Source organism: Meriones unguiculatus, chromosome 18, assembly GCF_030254825.1.
Source record: "Meriones unguiculatus strain TT.TT164.6M chromosome 18, Bangor_MerUng_6.1, whole genome shotgun sequence".
Lineage (NCBI taxonomy): Eukaryota > Metazoa > Chordata > Mammalia > Rodentia > Muridae > Meriones > Meriones unguiculatus.
Window position 1 is genome coordinate 6,920,417 of NC_083365.1, and position 20,484 is coordinate 6,940,900.

The 20,484-nt window shown below is 40.7% G+C and overlaps 1 protein-coding gene across 2 annotated transcripts in view; it reads right to left on the reverse strand.

Moving 5' to 3' along the window:
- Nucleotides 1–4,127: 4,127 nt before the first annotated feature.
- Plcb1 (phospholipase C beta 1) overlaps nucleotides 4,128–20,484 on the reverse strand; it is a 701,628-nt gene continuing 685,271 nt past the window's right edge. The window contains exon 32 of one of the 2 annotated variants that reach the window (XM_060371729.1): nucleotides 4,128–7,296. In XM_060371729.1, coding sequence (XP_060227712.1) covers nucleotides 7,069–7,296 — 228 coding nt within the window. In that variant the 3' untranslated portion in view covers nucleotides 4,128–7,068. The remainder of the gene's footprint in view (nucleotides 7,297–20,484) is intronic. The other variant, XM_060371731.1, reaches the window with a different exon arrangement.

The following is a 20,484-nucleotide window of genomic DNA, read 5'->3' on the forward strand; positions in this document are numbered from 1 at the left end:
TTCATCCATTGCTAGGGGAAGCACAAACTTGTACAGCCACTATGGAAAGCATTGTGGCAGTTCCTCAGGAAGATGGGAATAAATCTACATCAAGATCTAGCTATACCACTCTTGGGCAAAAACCCAGATGATTCTTTATCCTACAACAACGGTGCTTACTTGCTCAACTACATTCATTGCTATACTATTCATAATAGCTAGACATTGGCAACAACTAGATTTCCTTCATCAGAAACACAAATATGGTATATATTTGTTTATACATAGATATTAGATGTTAAGTCAATGATAACTAAGCTCCAATCCACAGAATCATAGAGAGTAGGTATGGAGTAAGATACAGACAAACCTCATTAGGAAAGGGGAATAGAATAAATAATTATGGATAGATTGGGGGAGGGGCGAGAATGGGCGGCTCAACTTGAGAGGGATAAGGGACAAGAGGTTGAAGAGGGAATACAAGGAGAGAGAGCTAAAGTTAAGGGTCATGTGGGGTTAGTACAGAAATCTAGTACAGTAGAGACTTCCTAAATACATATATGAAGATGATCTAAATGAAACTGGCAAATAATGGAGAAGACAGAGTCCCAACTGGCCATCTCTTGTCACCAAGTGAAGCTTCAAGTACCAGGATTGGGTTACATCAAATTGAGTTGTCGGCTGAAGGGATCCTGTGGGAATCCCCAAACAATTCAGGCTGCTGCAAAGACTAAAGGTTGCTCTCCACAAATTGATAGCAAGACCCTATTGTTGAAGACACCATCTACAAAACTCATTGAACATGGAGAAATCCAGCTGGTGACTACAAAGATCCTTTATCTCTATGTTCTAGTGTGTTTGGTACAGAAAAGTACTTTGAACACTACTTTCTCAATACTGCTTGGGTGACCAAGAAGCAGACCAGATAGTCCAGGGATCCAACAGAAAACCAAATACCAATGGTCTTAAAAAATGTTGTGATAAATGACTCCTTAATGATGTTCTGCTATACTCATAGACCTGTGATCTTGTTCACCCATCACCAGAGAAGCTTCTCCCTACAGCAGATGAGACCAGATACAGAGACATATAGACAGACGTTACTCAGAGTGAGAAAGAGAGCAAGAGATAGACAGAGGGAAAGAGGAGAGAGGAGAGAGAGAGAGAGATTGAGAGAGAGAGAGAGAGAGACCTTGGAACACTCAGCCCTAAACAGAATGTCTCCATTAAATCCCCCAATGCTCAGAGCTCAGGGAACCCCTTGGAAGAGGGAGATGAAATAGTTTGTAAGAGCCAGATGGAAGGGAAGAAACCATGGGAACAAGGCTCTAAGTCAACGTGAGCAAAGCTCATTAGGAAGTCACAGAGACCGAAGCATCAAGCACAGGCTTGCACAGGTCTGCACCAGGTCTTCTGCGTACATATTATAGCTTTCAGCTTAGTGTTTTGATGGGATTCTTGAGTGTGTGAACAAGTGGGTCTCTAATTCTTCTTTTGTTTGTTTGTGTTTTGTTTTTGAGACAGGATTTCTCTGTGTAGCCCTGGCTGTCCTGGAACTCGCTTTGTTAATCAGGCTGGCCTCAAATTCACAGAGTTCCACCTGCCTCTGCCTATCAAGTGCTGGGTGGGGTGTCTCTCATTCTTGTGCCTTCTTTTGGGCTGTTTCCTTCTGCTGGTTTGTCTTGTCTTATTATGTTACATTTCTATTATTACATTTTATTATTATCTCTTAGAAGCCCATAGAGACAGAAAGGCAGTAGATTTGGAGGAAAGGGGAGGTAGGGAGAAACTGGGAGGAGTGGAAGGAGAAGAAACTACAGTCAGGATATATTAAGTGAGAAGAGAAAACAATCTATTTTCAATAAGACAAAAATAAAAATAAAGAATAGGGGAGGCTCCTGAGGTTTTTATTGAGACAGAGAGGCTGGCCTGTACCAATGAGATCCAAAATGAGCATATTTTTTCCCACCAGTGTCTCAGGACCTAACCATCAGAGAGTGACCTCCTGCTACCAGAAACTAGTCTGTGTTTGCAGGTTGACGCCTTGACTCAAGGACATGATGGCATTGACACTGGTTTGCTCACTGATAGAGAAAGTACACACAATGACACAAACAGCAGGTTGACGCCTTGACTCAAGGACATGAAGGCATTGACACTGGTTTGCTCACTGATAGAGAAAGTACACACTATGACACAAACTTCAGTCTTTGTTGTTTGTTGTATTTGTTGCTAATTCAGGAAGTCCCTAAAGCTCTGAAGTTTCAGTGGATGGCATTTACTGTTTAGACATGAGTTGTCTGCTTTGCTTCTACCTCTGCAATAATAGCTAGGTGGACAAATGAACATTTTCACCACAAACATAATACTATTCATCCACTGAACACGCTGTGGTGAGCAGGAGTGGCTTGTAGGGCATGGTATCTACTTGAGAGAGAGTCATGAAAGAGAGAAAGAGCAGAGAATGAGAGAGGAAGAAAGAAATAGTCTAGGCATCTAGGGAAGAGCATTTGGAGCCCGGTGGGTGAGACAGTGTATGAGGCCAGAGGAAGATGGAGAGGACATTGTGCTAACTAGGAAGGTCTGGTGGAAGCACCTTGTTTAAGATCTCAGGCACTTACTGAGGGCTTAGCCTTCATCCTGGAGACAGCTGGAATCATGTAATGGCTTTCCATTGCCTTTGGACTTTGACTTTCCTAGTCAAGCTACAGCATGGGGAAAGGGTTACATGACTGACATGAATTAGAGAACTTGGGTAGGTGGGAGGTGATGATGGGCAAGTAACAGACAGCAAACAAGCATGGGTTATCAAGGGCTCAAAACTGACTGACCTAGATTGGCCATTTGTTGGAAAAGGGATAATGGAGACAATACTGTCAAAAATAATGTTGGGGTGTGGGAATGTAGCTCAGTTGGCAGTGCTTGCCTAGAATACAACATCCTGGATTTCATGCCTAGCATGACACTACACTCCTATAATCCTAGCACTTGGCAATGGAGACAAGATGATGAGATAGTCAAGGCTATCCTCCTTTACACAGCGAGTTCAAGGCCAGCCTGGAATACATAAGACCCTGACTCAGAAACAAAAAACAAAACAAGACATAACAACAAGCCAATGGGCAGCGTCTTGGTCAGCTGGAGTAATATTTTTCAGTGGTGATGAAAGCAAAGGGGTTGGAATGCCACAAGGGTGACAGGCGTTCTACTAGAGCACGCTCCGTATGGCTAAAGACAACTATACGGTTACAATTTCCACCTGACTCTTAGGCGTCTTCAGTGACCAGAACTCTGCCCTACATGGGGTGAGTCAGGATTGTTGCTCTCTGTGAAGCTGGGGGAGAACTTCTGTCAGCACCAATGATAACTGTATGCCTGAACACATGTGACTTAGATTTGGTCATAAAACGCTTCACCAATCTTCCGCGGCTGCCTCAGAAGCCTTGCTTTTGGATTCTGGATACCTTGTTATCAGAAAACTTGGGATGCAGTGAGGGCACTGTGGTTGTCTAGCGCAGATCCACATCCAGTCTCTGAGCTGATGCAGCACTTCATCCATGCGTAGCTAGATTCAAGCCCCAAAGCATCCAGTTATCCTCAGGCATGGCAGGTAGACACAGGCAGCCCAAGCTGAACTCTGCCCTATTGGAATTCCTGACTCTGACCCCTAAATCTACAACAGACAAGAGATTATTCGGAGTCAACAGCACACCAATAGATAATTGGCACGATGCATTTGGGATGCCTTCGTGATATGGACAGAAAACTCACACATACATTCCTTTTCCCGCTAATGTTGCAAACTACATATTTCATTTTAAAAAACTTGTAAGTTGCACCATCTCTTTTACGCATTTCCATTATTTGTCAAAAATATTTGCTTTGCTTTCTTTAGGTTAGGAAGAGAGGGAGAAAGAAAGGGATGACCAGAGATAAAAAGAAGAAACTTCCTCTTGGTGCCACTACTGCAGGGTGGTGATGGCACAGTGGCCATAGCTGTGCCCTCTGCACAGCACCACAGAGTCTGCTCTGCCTGGGCCCTGGTCTGTTATATAAGGTGGGCATTACACTCTGATGACTGGCACTCTGTCCATTGTCGCTGTCCTCCCTGTAACATGTGCTCTGTCTCTAAGAAGGTCCAGATGGACTGTGTTAAGAAATTTTTATTGTTTCCTTTGGATTTGTGATGAAAGCACATAAAATTACAAGTGGAAGAAACATCATGCCACAAAATTGCATAGAATGATTACAAAATGTGAATTATGCATTTTAAATTATTTGAGATAGAAGAACACAAATATGTACATTTTAAGAGCATCAAATACTTTGCCCCGTCTCTCTTTTTCATCTCCAATGACAGAAGCCACAATGTTCACGCCATGAGGAACAGCATTAGCACAGTGCAGAAGGGCAGTGTTAAGTTCAGAGGGATGCAAGCAGTGGTCCTTTCTGTTGGAACTAATTAACGACTGCTTATCCGTTATAGGAGTTTTAATTAATGTATGGTGGTACTCAAATGATAGAAACCAAAACCCATGGCTTGTCCTTAGAGCTTTGAACATTGATTTTACACGGTCCAACCACGATATTCTCAGTAGTTTAAAGGTGTCGGGGACACAGTCTAATTTAATGCATGATTCTACTCTCTAATATAGGAAAAACCACAGTACAGAATTTCACACATTCAACAAAAAAACAAGGCAAATACATAAAGGCACAAAACTGCACATCATACAGACCCCTTTTCTTTACCTTTATCTATTTTCAAGTAATAATAATCTTATTAATGGATAGAATCACGGTAGTAGTTTTGATGATGCAAGATGCACAGTGTTCCACGCTACCCCACAACTGCAAAAAGTGTCACTGTACAGATATAAAAATGTTATTACAGTTAATGACCAAATACAAAACATTGTAAAATGACTAGAATCACCAAGGTAATGAAGTCCAACCACCAAAACGGGGCTTGAAAGTCAGGGTCAGCCAACCTCAGTCACTGTGTGGCCTACAGCGAGATCCTACGCTCTGCAGCAACCGCCGTGCAAGGTTCTGAGTGCTGTTACCTGTCCACTCTGCTCCAGTTTCCAACAGTCTCTAATGACGTTTGTGAAATGCAACATTCCGTTTAGGCCCTTCGCACTTCTTTCTGAGTAATGCCTTTCTTTCAAAGTGCAAAAGTAGTGTGGTTTACAAAAGATTTCTCTTCGTTGGAAGGTGAGTTTTAGTAAGTGTCTAATTAACACTCTTGATCCTTCAGATAAAATACAATCATCTCTAAAGGGGATGTGATTTTTCCCCTTGTGTCTCACTAGATTTTTTTTAATCAAACACTTTCATGGTGTTCGAAGCAAGCCTTCATTTTGATTAAAACTTAATTATGATCCTAGTTATTGCTTAAAGTTAAATAAAATCATTTCCATAAAAATACTAAATTCTTGAAAAAAAAAATTTCAGGACACAACTGGTTTTTGCATTATAAAATGCTTTGCTAAATTATAACCAGACAGGTTCACTTTAAAATAAAATGAAGCCATGAGTATGTCATTGCTGGGTTTTAATCTTCTTTGTCTCACTCTCCAAACCCTATTTTTTCTATATAATATTATTTATTAATACCTTTTAATAATGTTTTTATTAACTTTAACATGATATAATTTGTTCCTCTTATTACCCTTAGAATAAAATAAGGACTAAGAAAGACATGACTAATTGAAGTAAATATACAAACTAAAATATAATCAAAGCTTTATTACTATTATAATAAAATTGAAATTAGTTAAAATTTATTGAAGATAGTAATACATTTGCACTCTATTTCCTATGCATTTTTGCATATTCTGACCATTAAAACAAGCTCAAAAATATGATACTTAAAATCCAAGTTTTGATCCTACAAATTTTTTTAGCAAATTCATATTCTAAATTCTAAATCTACCTCAAGTTGCATCAATGACTCCATAAACTGATTCTTAGCGTTTCCATATACTTTAATATCCATGTAACATATATTTGACCCATTTTCTCTGTCCGTGTATCCCTGAACTTTCTTTTAAATCTTATGGAAGAGATTGGGTCCCTGCCAATTAATAAACATACATGTACACTCATGCGTATGTATGTGTGTGTGCACTTATGTAGCTGGGTGCATACATGTAATATATACACGGAGATAATGTGTATCATTTATACATGTGCATTTAGATAAATATTCTATCTTCCTTTCTACAGTAAAAATAAATGAGCCACAAAAAACATCTAACAACAAAGTGACCCACTGGATCCTGTTCAGTCTGGCTGAAATCCAGATGAATACACATCAGCTCAACTCTCCCTCAACAGAACAGACCAGTTGTCGCTTTTTGACAGCTTCAGGTCAACAAGTGACAGACAACCGAAGGCATGCGGCCCAGTATGCAACCCATATTGCTAACTGTGAAATGGCTTCACTGGGAAACGATGCAATCAAGTGATTGTTTTTAATAAAAGAAACTAGCTTATACGAGTCACTATGGTATCTAATAAAGCCATGTCAATAGCAAATACAGATGTCTCTGTGATAAATAAATTAGCAAACTGCAAGCCACCAGTGCCTGCAAAGCAAAGGATGAAACCATTTCCTGTACATGTACTTGGGAACATGGAACTGCAGGGCAGTTAGGTAAATGGCGCTCAAAGCCGGAAGCTCCACATGTTAAACGGTGCTATGCGCTTCTCCAGCTATCTGTTACTTTGAAGTACTTTACACCAGGGCTTCAAACGAAGACATGAGCTCAAGTGTTCTTCCAAGAAGATGCTGTCCTTCCTTACACGTTCCATGGAGCCTGGGAGCTGTCTGCTTTCAATTTACTATTGGAAAGAAAAGGTCCTGCAACCATGCACCCTTCTCTCTAGACTGGCAATAGTTTCTACATGACACATGGAACCCCGGGTATGGGACCTTCACACGGATCCTTCTGGAACTCTCCCTTTGGTATGGATTTCAGGCTAAGGGATGTTTCTCAGGAAGATGTCCTGGGCAGTGATCTTTATCATTGGAGTCGGACGGAGCTCAAGCAGCCGTGCATATCTAGAAGGCCTGGAGGCACCTCACAGAGGGGTATCAAACTCTCTTCCCGGGTTCTCTCCTTCTAGCTCCTCACTGGAGGGAGACTTGTGGTTCACCTTTCCAGGCTCGGAGGCCAGGGTGGGAGGGGCAGAGCCGTGACTGCTGTCTTCACTGATCTTCCCTTTCATGGCCTCCTGCACGAACTCCAGAATCTCCAGGGGCAGTCTTTTGAACTTGTCTTGGTATTCTTGCTCCAGCTCCATCTGTAGCTGTGAGACAGCAGGAGAGGACAAGGTTTGAGGTTGTATATCTGAACTCAACCATACAGAAGCTCTTTCACAGAGAGGATAAATGAACTTGCAATGCCACTCACTGCTCTTCTACAGTTTAGTAGGACATACTACTCATTCACAGCTGAAAACCAAGTTCTGATCACATGTGGTAGAAGCAAGCCTAAGGACTTCTACTAAGACAAATAAACACAACGATGAACACATGCACACACACCTGGAAAAGCTTACAGAGGTCGTATATAAGATTTAAATTCTTACACTTGGGAATTGATTGAGTGATGGTAACAGCAGGACTTGCCAAAGCCAACTGTAAACAGGGCAGGGGGAGGCTGAGGGGACTTTGGGACAGAGGGAGGGTGACTCTCAAGGGCAGGGTTTCAGCTGGAGGCTGGGAAGCTAGTTTCTTTATTCAGCTAGTATTTTTGTTTCTTACAGGACCTCGTGCATGCTAAGCAAACCCTTTCCCACTGATCTATAGCTCAAGACGATTGGTGCCTTTAAAGCCATGGTTGTCAACCTTCCTAATGCTGTGACCCTGTAACCCTTCATGTTGTGGTCACCCCCAACCATAAAACTTTTTCATTGCTGCTTCCTGACTACAATTTGTTACTGTTATAAATCATAATGTAGATATCTGATATTCAGGACATCTGATATGCAATCCCTGTGAAAAGGTTGTCCGACCCCAAAAGGGTTGCAACCCATAGGTTGAGAACTGCTGCTCTAAAGAAAAGCTTGGTGAGGTTTTTCAAATGAGCACAACTCATGTAGAACATTACCTTTTGCTATGACTTCTTTTTATCACTTCCTTATTTTTTTCCAATGCAATTTTTATTTGTCTTTTAAAGTGTTACAGCTACCTTTTAAATGTCTTCTATTTCATCTGTTTTATGCCTTGAAAATTGCAAGACCTTTTTAATGTCAAGGAAGTCTTTCTTTACATACAGATTTATGCAGCTGCCTTAGCTATAAAATGGTTGTAAAATCACGTTTCTCATGCAGGAGTCAAGTAGGGTGCTTGTAGCAGCGAGGGTGGCTTACAAGAAAACTCTGTTGTCTGAGCCCAGATAAGATTCCAAATGTGAAATGTCATTCAATCTCCTGAAGAGAGTGCTCCTTTACTGTGCTTGTTAGACTGGAGGCAACGCTTTTAACAGCACCTGGGAGGGTGAGGCAGGGCAGTCACCATGGGTACAAGGTGAGCCTGAGCTACACAGTGAGTTCAGGGCGGTCACCATGGATACAAGGTGAGCCTGAGCTACACAGTGAGTTTCAAAAACAAAAACAGTCAAACACAGCCCACAAAGTCCTTAAGATCTGACAGTGGTTTGGTGCTAATCAGCCTTTTAATGTGCAAAGACCGTCTTGGGCGTGGCCTTGACCCTCAATCTGGATGTGGGGGTGGGCCCAGCCTCTGCATGCTCAGCTGTCCTGCTGGAGGCCAGTACAGCTGCTCACACTACTTACACTTATCTTCTAAGTCCCCAGCTCTCTGCTGGCCACACCCCGGGCTGGATGTCCTCTATCTGCGCAGCAGGTGAGGCCTCTCCTACTTGGCTTTGACCTCGAAGCTCCTAAGGTGAAGGCAGTCCCTGGGGTGGCTGCCCTTGTGGGTCTGAACCTCTCCTCTAGACATCGCCAGCCACTGGACAGCGTCCAGTTGCTCAGCTTCTTCACTGTTGCTTCAGGCCAGAGATATTTTGCCAAGTTTTAGCGATTTAATTTATATATCTATGCATAATCATCTCTGCAACTCTAAAGCTCCCAAAATTTCAAAATGTGGAAAATGTTGGTAAATCTGTGACCAACTCCGCTAGAAGGACAGCAATGGAGGCATTTGTAGTCTCCCTCTTAGGTCCTCCCTTGCGCCTTTTACTGCAGAAAGTTTATCTGTATAGTCAGTGTACGGACCAGGCTTTCTTGAGTGTCGCACTCATGGTATACGCAACACATTGCCTCTCCAAGTAAAAACGGTTATGATTTCTAAAAAGCAATGGACTGGAAGCATGGCAGAGAGGGGATTCTGGATCTTCATGAATGACCTTCTCCAACACATATATTAAATAGAGTCTGAAAAAAAATGGTTTAGCCTGAGTATTCAAAATCAACTTTTTCCCCTCTCAAAGAAAATACTTGTATTTACGTGTGTGTGTGTGTGTGTGTGTGTGTGTATGGAGAAAGAGAGTGAGAGAACGAGAGAGAGAGAGGGATAGAGACAGAGAGATGATTCATCATCATAGTTTTAAAAATATGAGAAAATGCCCCCAAAATCAGACAACACTTTTTAAAGATGTTGGTAATTTGATTCCTGTAAAGACTTAATTTTGATAATTTAATTTTAATAATCACTGACCTAATTGTGGCTAAGTCATGACCATCCTGGACTTTTCCTTTCATCATGAGGTAGAAGCAGATTTTAATGCACTCTAAACTAGGTCATTGCCTCACAGTTTGGATGAAATGTCATATACGCTACTCTTTAGAAAAGTCATTCAATTATTAATAAGCTAATTTTAAAATTGTATTTACCATTAGGTGTCAAGTTAAACATTTTCCTTTGTCTATTTCTCTTCTTATAAACTAATGATCTGTTCATTGTAAGAAAACATAAAAAGTGTGCAGGCAAAATTTTGGAGCTATTCTACAAAGTCTAATCCAACCAGAGCTAGTGCAGCTCAAGGACTGTTGATTACTGGGGCCAAGAAAGTCACAGGAGTGAGAGAAGTAGGCTGTGTGAAGAGAGAGTAGGGGGGCGGGACTGCAGTTGGAGAAGACAGAACCCAACCAAAGTTGATGCCTGCAGCTAGGTTCTAGCTGAGGCCTGTCAGACTCTGGTTTTTCAAGAAAAAAAAAAAAAAAAAAAGTGGGTGCTCTAATAAGGGGAACAGGGATTGTTTCTGACATGAACTCAGAGGCTGGCTCTTTGACCTACCCCCAACTCTGAGGGAGGAACAGACTTTAGGCCACAAAGGAGGGCATTGCAGCCAGTCGTGAAGAGACCTGATAGGCTAGGGTCAGATGAAAGGGGGGAAGGACCCCCCATCAGTGGATTTAGAGAGGGGCAGGAAGGAGATGAGGGAGGGAAGGTGTGATTGGGAGAGAGTGAGGAAGGGGACTACAACTGGGATACAAAGTAAATAAACTGTAACTAATATAAAAAAAACAAAAATTTAATTAAAAAGAAAAAAACCAAAAACACAGTAATTGAATTTTTCAAGTGAGAATTTCTGATTTTTTTTTTATAGTCAGCAATCAAACAAAGTAATATTTGTCAGTCCAATGACATTTTCCAACACTGAGCAGTAATGTGGCGTTATCTGAAATAGGTGTGTCGGCCCTGGGTTTTGGTGTTCCTTTCTGGTGCCCCCTCCCCCTTCAGAGCTAGCCTTGATATATATAGCAGGTGCCTGATCCTCACAGGTAGCCTCAAGTGCTGTATGAGGGTTGAAGGCAGCTACTGGGGTGTCACATTTGAGGACAGAACGGGCCCTGAAGCCCACCTCAGGGCAGTTCCCTTTCAGTTAGATCTTGCATTAACCTGAGGCCTGCAAGCCTGAGGTTTGGCCTTGCCTCTTTAGACAGGGTTGGATGGCAGGCAAGCCTGGGTGACAGCCTCTGCTGTCATCTTCACCTTCATTCCACATTCAGTAGAGAGCAAGCACTTTCTGTGCTTCCTATGAATTTTGTGCTACAAATAACCTCTAAGTGAAGCTAGGCAGATGCTAAGAAGCTGGCCTTCCCTGTGCTCTGCATGAGAAGCTGTTAACTGATGAGGCGGGCTGAAACCATCATGTTTGTGTTCCAGGCAGACAGCATTAACTATGTATGGTGGCTTGAGCTGGTGCTTTAGTCACAGGTATTTTCAGAAGTGGGCCAGAGGGTGACCTGGGCATGAGTTCAAGATCAGCCTGGATAAAGGGCTAAGTACTCACTGCCCAAAGCTGCCCTGTTTCCCCGGGAGACAGCATTTTACTTACACGTATTTTGTGTTCTAAGTACATAATTGTATTTTAAAAAATTCCAAGAAGTATTTTAAGACAAAAACAAACTAACAGAAAGAAAGAGAAGGATAGCACACATAGCCTTTGCTTAGGTAAGCCTACTTTTTGGGAATGAGCTTAAGGATGCTCAAAGCATTATGCTGTTGACTGTATGCACAAAATAAATGAACAGTGGAGACAAGAAAAAACAGACCCAATGTCAACCTTCGTAAATAATCTTAATTGTACATTTCTTTGCTGAACGCACACATTCTGAGTTTGTGTGGTTAGTTGCTTGCACTGTCATTTGATCTGGCTCTCAAAAACTAGAAGCTAACTACAGATTTCGTTAAATGGAGCATAAACATCTGATTTGGCAAGTATATTCAACAGGTATTTGTTTCTATCTCCTCTTACCACAAGTTTGTGGTGTCTCGGTAAGCTGGCTCTATTATCAGTGATGTTATTTGAGACCTAGAGAACTTGGTAGCCACTGCACCTTGATTTTGCCAAGACCTGTTTTGTTCTTTCAACTGGCAGTTATGATGTGAAGTCAAATTCTAGATCTGAATGAGGTTTCTTCCATAATTTCTTACATAATTGGTAATTCTTTGCTCTTCATCGGAGATAGATGGTGGTTTTTAACTATTTCATATTTAGTTGATATTCTTCTGTAATGAACAGCTAGATCCTGTCTCAAAAAGCAAAATAATCACCAGTGTGCACCAAGGACTTTCAACCTAGACTAAAGTTCTCCCCTGAAGGCAAGGAAAAAGTTAAACGTTTCCTTCTTTTTCTTTAATTACAAATTTTCTGAATAAGAAATTGTGAGAGTAATATTTTTTAGTTACATAATTTTTCTTCCTCCTCTTCCTCCTTCCTCTTGCCCCCTCTTTCCTTCTCCCCTTCCCCATATACCTGCAGACAATTCTTTTTCTACCAATTCCTTGGATTTAAATCAGTTCTAATGGTTTTGTGCTTCATGTCTGGTGTGACTGAGGGGATTCTGTTGGGCTGGCGCTGAGGTCTGTTAGGATGTCTCTTTTGATTTGTGAGTATCTGATTGTGTGTGTGTGAGTGTGTGTGTGTATGCATGTATCAGGTGCCCAGACACTTTTCTATGTCCCCTGCACAAAACCTGGAAGTAGCTGCTTTCCAAGGTAGTTCTCGTTCCTGCCATGAAGGTTTTGATAAACTCAGCCCTGGGTCCTGGAAGTGCCTGTTCCCTGCTTTCAATTTCCAGTCCAAGTTGGACTGGATGATTAAAGACATTTTGAAAAGCCACTGGTACAAACTGGTATTTCAAGTGTTTTGTTTGCTTTGGTTTTTGAGGCAGTCATGCTACGTAGCTCAGACAGGCTTGGAACTCATTATGTAAACCAGGCTGGTCTTGAACCCATGTTCTTAGTGCTGCTTCAGCTTCCTAAGTCCTGGCATTGCAAGTGTATGCCATCGTGTCTGGCTTCAATTTTAAATATAACTTTATGGTTTCTAACTTATTCAATTTTTAAAAATTGAACATTTTGCCTTCTGATAGTATTACTGTTTACCTCCATGCTTTATGTAAACTATGCAGAAAGTTTCAATATTATGATCTATTGAAACAACCAAGTAGCATTCAAATTTTCCAAGATTCTTTTCATTCCCCGAATATGCTCGACTAAGAATAGTTCCCCGTTAAAGTGTGTCTAAAATAATTATACTCTTCCTGCAGTTCTGTTGCCTTTGACAGACACAGAGGAAGTTTGTTCTCATTTAATCTTTTAGGTTATTTTATTTTTTTCTTTTTTACCAGTAGTAGCTATCATAGATATTTAAATTCAATTCCTGATAATCTTTTAAGCATGTATGTACGCATGTATCTGTCTGTCAATCTATCTAACGATGTATCTATCTATATCTATCTATGTATCTTTCTGTCTGTTATCTATTTATCTATCTATCTATCTATCTATCTATCTATCTATCTATGTAATTTTATTTTATGTGCATTGTTGTTTGTCTGCATGCATGTCTGTATTAGGATTTCAAATCCTGGAGTTTTAGACAGTTGTGAGTGCCATGTGAGTGCTGAGAATGGAACCCAGGTCCTGAAGAACAGTCAGTGTTCTTAACCTTTGAACCATCTCTCCAACCCCCCTTTAACCCTATTAAGTTATATCTTTTTGAGTTTGGGAGGTAGGTACGTATATTATATTGTACAAAATAGTTTGAAACTTATTGTGAAAGGTAAGGGAAAATAGTAAAACAAATTAGTAATTAAATAAATCAATAAAACACAAGTATTTCTGTGAAAGGGTTCTACTTAGTAAAATGACACATCCAAGTAAGTGTAATTAACAAACTGATCTGAAAGCAGATGACTAGGACATAACCATCACTACTATTAAGGTAACTGCAAAGTCCATCTAGCCATGCACACATACTCTGTGAATATGAGAAAATGTAAAAATACAGAACTACTTTGAAAGGAAGCATGAGATCATAAATTGTGTGGGGATCATGAATATTTTTATTTCTTCTTTTCGCACTTTTAGGTAATGTGATTCTTCTACTTTTGGCATGGAAAATGTCTTTCTAAAATGAAAACAAAATCTAATATACATTTTAAAAAATAAATAGGAGGAAAAGGCAGAACCCTAGCTGTGTGATATAATCAATGATCATTGCAGTGAATATAATTCTCTAGCTTCAGCTTTATCTTTACAAATGGATATTTAAAACAACTTGAAAAACCATCCCCAAATACATTTAGAGAATGGGTAGGTAGTTTCAGATTTAGCCTGAGCAGCCTTGAAAGGCCCTGTCTTAGTTTCAGAATAAGCTCATGAATTTTAAGAAAAGTACAGAATGAGGTTAGTCGGGTTACCTGAGGGTCATTCAAAAAGCTCCATGTTGGAAAAGCAGACTGTATCTTATAACTCTAGTTTTTATTTGTTTTCCTTTAAGTTTTCTTAGAATAAGTTACCATGAGACTTTGAATTAATATGAGCAACTCCACGAGAAATTTCTTTTGTACCTAAACACAAAATGAACTATAAATAAAACAGAACAGTGACATTTACTTAAAATTTTGTCTGGGTTTGAATCTAAGAGAATTCCTAAATTACGAAACTAGCAAAAGCCCTGCACAGGAAGAGGCTCTTTGGGAAGCAGAGGAGGCTCTCCGTCCTGCAGAATCGGGCTGCAGTGTTCTACCAGGATGGATGAGAAGCCCTGCATGAGGCCAGAGGTCTCTACCCTGGAGAGGAGAATTACTAAAATGGCCAGAAGATAAAATGGCTCACGGAATATGGAGGAAAACATTTGCCAAGGAAACTGGAATCAAAATCAACAATCAAAAATGAGTAGAGCTTCCAGATCTACATTACTAATGTGAATAAAGAACCCAGAGTCAGTAAATATAAGGAGAAACTAACTGTTCCACAATTGTAATCTGTGCGGCCTCAGCAGAGAAACATCAAATTCAGACATGTCAGATTCCTTTACAGCCCAAGTCAGGAGGGAGGCATATGGACAAGCAGGTACCAGTAGCCGTGAACCCAAGTTCCCTAGTCAAATTCAGCTGATGTTGGACCTTGTAATTCAAGGTTGCCATTGGCAACAGAAATCTAAAGAAGGAGCAATGTGATGATCGGTACGTTTCGAGGTCAAAGAAGGAAATACTTGAGACATGGAAATAAATAAATCCGCAGAAGAAAAGGCTTCTGGGTTTGAAAAGAAAGGAAAAGAAAGAAAACTGGACATTTCCTGCCAATGTGGAAGATTATAGTAAATTCAGAAGATGAGTGTTTTTATCAGGGGCATGAGCATAAACATATATTTTTACCAAAATTTCTCAAGATTTTTATAACTAATAATTGATTAACACTCATCTCATAAGCAAGCATCAACTAGCAACAGGACTTAGCAAAGGGCCTGTGAGCAAAGCAGAGAGTCTCACAAGGAGGGTGACTCAGGGGCTACAAAAGACTGTTCCTCCGATGTGTCATTAAACAAAGTTGACCTTGTGACGCTCATTTAATCTACTGCAATTTCAATTGTCTTACACATAATTTTAATTTTATTTCTTATGTTAGGACATGTATCTGTATGTTATGTCTTCCATTCAAGCTTGTATGACAAATGCTTTTGCCCACATTGCCATCTCACTGGCTCTTCAATTGTCCCAAATATTAAAATAAAAACAAAAAAAGAGTACTATATTGATTCCCTCTGGCCGCTGTTAAAAGGTCTAAATGAGACCAGGTTTTGCATATTGTGATTGCTCAGGAATAGTGTTGAATCTTCTTTCTAAAGGGAGATGAAGAACGAAATTTGTACACAAGCACACCTGGCACCCTGCCTGCCAAGGGACCCTGCCCCTAGTAGTTACACTTCTTGAGTAGCTACTTGGGCAGTCCGACATGGTCATGATTCTTCTCGGATCTCTCTTTTTGGACTGGATTCTGGTTTACTGTTGACTTTAATGCTTTTTTCAATAAGTGCTATTTTTGAGTGGTTTGATGCCATGGGAGAGGAAGAACTAAGAACCTTTTCAAAGTAGGAACAGATATGCGTGGAGAAAAGAAGTTACTGGACTGAAAGGCTTCCACAGAACAGGAAAGGGTGTATGGCAATGAAGCCTGGACTGTGACCTTAAAGTGACACTGGAAATATTCTTTTGAGGAGTTTAGATCTAAAAGTTGGGTCTCACAGGATTGGCTAATACCCTTGTCTGATCATACTTAGGGATGGACGTTCCCAGTGTGCTCCCTTTTCTGTAGAACAAATAATAAATGGCTTTCCCCAGGCAGACAGTTCTATTGCTTAAATTCCCTTTTTGGTGCTCCTCCTCAAGGTGTGTTATATGTGTATAGACAGCTATTTCTTAGGCTTTGTATCCACTTTAATATATAAAAATGCAACCCTTTGTATATGTCTTTCATACAGAATCATCTATAGATCACAAATGTTGAGACACATCTTCTTAAAAAATAATGGCACTATCTAAAAAGAGAAGATCTGTTGACAAGCTTTAGTGCTTCCCTAAAGTGGACAAACAAAGGCTCAGGCTCTGAGCCACCAGATTGATGATGGGTGCTCAACATCTGCATTTCTGACCAGCTCCCAGAAGATGCAGGCGTTGCTGGTCTGATGGTACTTTGTACAGGACCAGTTTACACAATGATCTGTAGACAGTTTTCTCCCGTTAAATTTTCTCCTCCACATTATTTCAGGGATATATAAACAAGGAAGTATATACACACATACACATGTACACACACATACCACACTTCTTTCTGGTAATCTCTCCATTATGGACCTCTGGACCTTACGGTTGGTTCCAGAGCGTTCACTGGAAAATACAGGGCAAGCAGCAGAATGGGGGATGCTGAATGCAGAGGAAGGAAAGAAGAGGAGCCAAGGATAAGGCAGACAAAGTACTAAGTTGATCCAGATATTGAGTCGATAAAAGAAAGAAAATATAAAGCAGACATCATGTGATTTTTTTTCCAGTATCCTGATGTGCCTTTGTATCCAGATGTAGTACGTATATGTGCACTCCTTTTTAAGTAATGGAGGAGGGGCTCAGGAGATGGCTCAGAGGTTGACGACTGGCTGCTCTTCCAGAGGGCCTGAGTTCAATTCCCTGCAACCACATGGTGGCTCACCACCATCTATAATGCGATCTGGTGCCCTCTTCTGCCATGCAGATGTACAGGCAGATAGAGCACTTCCACACATTGAAAGAAAGAGAGAGAGAGAGAGAGAGAGAGAGAGAGAGAGAGAGAGAGAGAGAGAGAAGGACATTGTGGTGCCTTTCCCCAAAGGTCTACCTCCATCCCTTCTTCTCTGTCCCTAACTGAAAGTACCTCTTCTTAGATGTTACTATTTCTTAACACAGCCCATACTTTAGACTTCTGAGCTTTGAGATGCCTTTCAAATTTTCTTTTGCAATTATCTCACAGGCACCTAGAGATTACTGTGGAAACCTTGGAAAGGAATGTTAGCAATTATGCAGTCAAATCCTACATGATTTCAGTCTTGGAAAGGGACTTTTGCAATTATATAGTCAAACCCTTTCCTTTTACTAAGTGCAAAAGTAGTTAGTGGTTTCTAAGAATATAGAGCTGGCTGGTGGCAAGGCTGGCATCAGAATCTAGTCAGCTTGGTTCTGTGGCTGACTGACTGGATGACTGGCCACAACATTTCACTCATCTCTGGGTTATAAACCTTTGACTATAACTATGTCCCTCATATTAAAGTACAGCATGTATTTTTGCTTTTCTTTCAATATGAAGCCTGTGGGATTTGTTTGAGCCAATCCTATGTCATCAGGTATGCCTAAGTAGAAGCATGGAGAAAGACTCACTTAGCTGTTGTCACAGCTCTTCTGTGACATACAGCCCAGATTGATGTTCAACTTCAAACAGATACCCAAAGATATGAGCAAATCCACACAAAAGCCATGGAGACCCCTACCTGACCTGTAATGAACTGAGATAGCTAAGCTCAGGCACAAGGAGCTAACTTATAAACTTGTGAGCCAAATGACTGTCCTCGGATGCTAGAGTGATTTATGGCTTTTTTTTTTTATAGCATTTCCTAATGACTTTCATGACTTTTCTCAAAAGTCCTATAATTGTGGCATAGAATGTTTCCCATGTTCTGTAAGTAGGACTGCTGTCATCTGTATGTATATGAAGTTACATGTGTAGCCCTATCCTAGCCATTCAAGAAGCAGCTCATACTGCAATTTAAGGCAGTGATGGAGTATTCAGCAAACTACTTTGTCTCAGCTGTTATGTTCCAGGCCTCAGGAGTTCTGTTCTTGCTCTAGGATACTACTCTCTTACGGGGCCCTGCTACTGAGGACTGGGAGTTTTCTCCTCTCAATGGGCGCTTTCTTCGGACTCAACTGCCATCTATTATCACTAAGAATGAACATAATTATGAGTATGAAAACTAATTTTGATTATGCTAAACATACCAGAGAGACCTTGTTTAAAGGAACATTATGATTATACCTGAAATGCCAAAGCTTTGAAGACCTGTGCTTTGATCTAAAGCAGTTTAGGAGAATTATTTTGTAATATGGAGGAAATAAATTTTTAGCACATTATTAAAATAATCCCATGATTCATAAAACGAGGGAACAGAAGTTTGCCACCTAAGTGATTTAGAAAAGAACCAGGACTTGAACTTAAATTCTTGCCTTCCAATCCAGGCTCCATTCTCATTTTCCAGACAAAGCCCTTAATGTTGAAAGGCAGTATGTGTGCCAAGGGGAGGCTAGCAAATCATTTCAATATGCTCTCCTTGAGTGTCTAGTTGCTTTCCTAGGACAAGCAGGGAGTCTTTCAATAAAAGGTGATGCCAGGAAGGACCCCCATGGCAGTCTTACTGACACACAGTCCTTGCAAGAAGAGTAGGATTTTACAAAAAGAAACTTATAAGGACTCCCAACCATGTGCCACTAGCTCAGTCTATTTCTAAACCTTCACTGGGTCTTTCTATTGGAAGATGCTGGCTTTCCACTCTCATGCGTAAGTCTTCAGTTTTCAGAGGTTGTTTATTTGCTCAGCTGGCTGTCTTCTGTTTGCCATTAAGAGTCTAATTTAATTTGACTATTTCTGTAAAGAGCCAGAGACTATAAGAAAGGGCAAGCAAACGGAAAACTGGAATAAGGGAAAAAAAATCACAGTTGAAAAGGAGAAGTATTACAAACTATAAACAATCTGGCAAATCACTAATAAACAAGAAAACAGAGACCCGGAAAAAAGAATTATAGTAATATAATGACGGCAATACTTATACTTTATCAAGTGCTTATTTTCTTAGAGCTTTTCATGTAGCACAATATACTGACTTCAGAGCATCTGAACGGAGGTATCGCTGGAGTCCAAGAAATAACATGAATCCGTGAATTAGTTTTGGGACAAAGCAACAGACAGAGCTTTATTGTCTGTAGAGAAATGGTGTTGTATTTCCTGCTTAAAATATTAAAGCTGGAAAATTTGACATATACTGAAAGGCTCCTGACTCTGCTAGTTCTGTCACTAGTTTGTAACACATTATTTACATAACTATGAGTAGCAAGGACATGTCTGTCAACTGTGACTTTTCTCTCTAGAGGGACAGGAAGAGAGGAAACACTAGAGGAATCCCACTTTTCAACCACATAAACCTAAGATGATCTTAGAAAGTCTTAAGGACTAAAAGACTAATCAAAGGCTAATTCTAGATTCAGCATCTATTTCTCTTCCACCAAGAGGATTAAGTTCACCCTCTGAATTTAACTCCCAGATGGATCAACACTGAAAGCAAGCCTCTGCTACAAGTGCTGAAGGCAGCTAGCTCAGATAAGTGGGGCATCCTCTGCTAAGCCTTAGGCTCTCACCAGGAAGGGACCTTGCCTTGTGTGGACCTCAGGAAGAGTTTCCTCATCTGTACATGTCTTGATGGTGGCTCCTTTTTAAGACCTAGGGCTGAGCACAACCTCAGCCCTAGCAAGGACCACTGTCTTGACTCAGCCTAAACACCACATTTAGAAAACAAGAGGCCAACTCTGTCCCATGTCCTAGAATGAACTCAGATGTGTCCCCAGAGACAGCCCTTCTCTTGATCACTGAAAATTAGTTTGGGATTTTCTTTCTTTTTTTTTTTTTTTTTTTTTTCTAAGTGTACATTTCAAGAGTTGTAAGCTGTGCTAGGGTTTTATCAGGATAACTGATTTTGGTGCTTAGGGAGTGAGTATGTCCTAATTATATAGTCACTCCTAAACATGATGTTTATTTCTCCTGCTTAAATTGCTGTGGTTTAGGGTTGAGCATTTACAACTTGATTTGAAAGGGAGCTGGGTGCTGTTCTGGTTTCATAGGCATTTGAAGGACTCTGATTGCCAGGGGCCTCAGTTCTCTACTGTAAAAGGAACTTTCAGTCACCTGGTTCAGATGTTGTCTCGGAGGCTCACTGCCTCTGCCTGATAGCCTAGGCTTAGTCCTGGAAGCTTCTTGCCTCCAGACAGTCGATCCCAGGCCTAGAACCTCTTCCACCTCTGAGGGTTACTGCTGAGTAAGCTCACCCTTCTTGTTCCTACTAAGTTCTCAGCTGGCTGGTTTAACCCAGCTGTTCCGGCTGAAGCTCCTCTCCAAGCTGAGTGATTCATTCTGGATTTTCTCTAGGCCTCTGAACTGCTCTG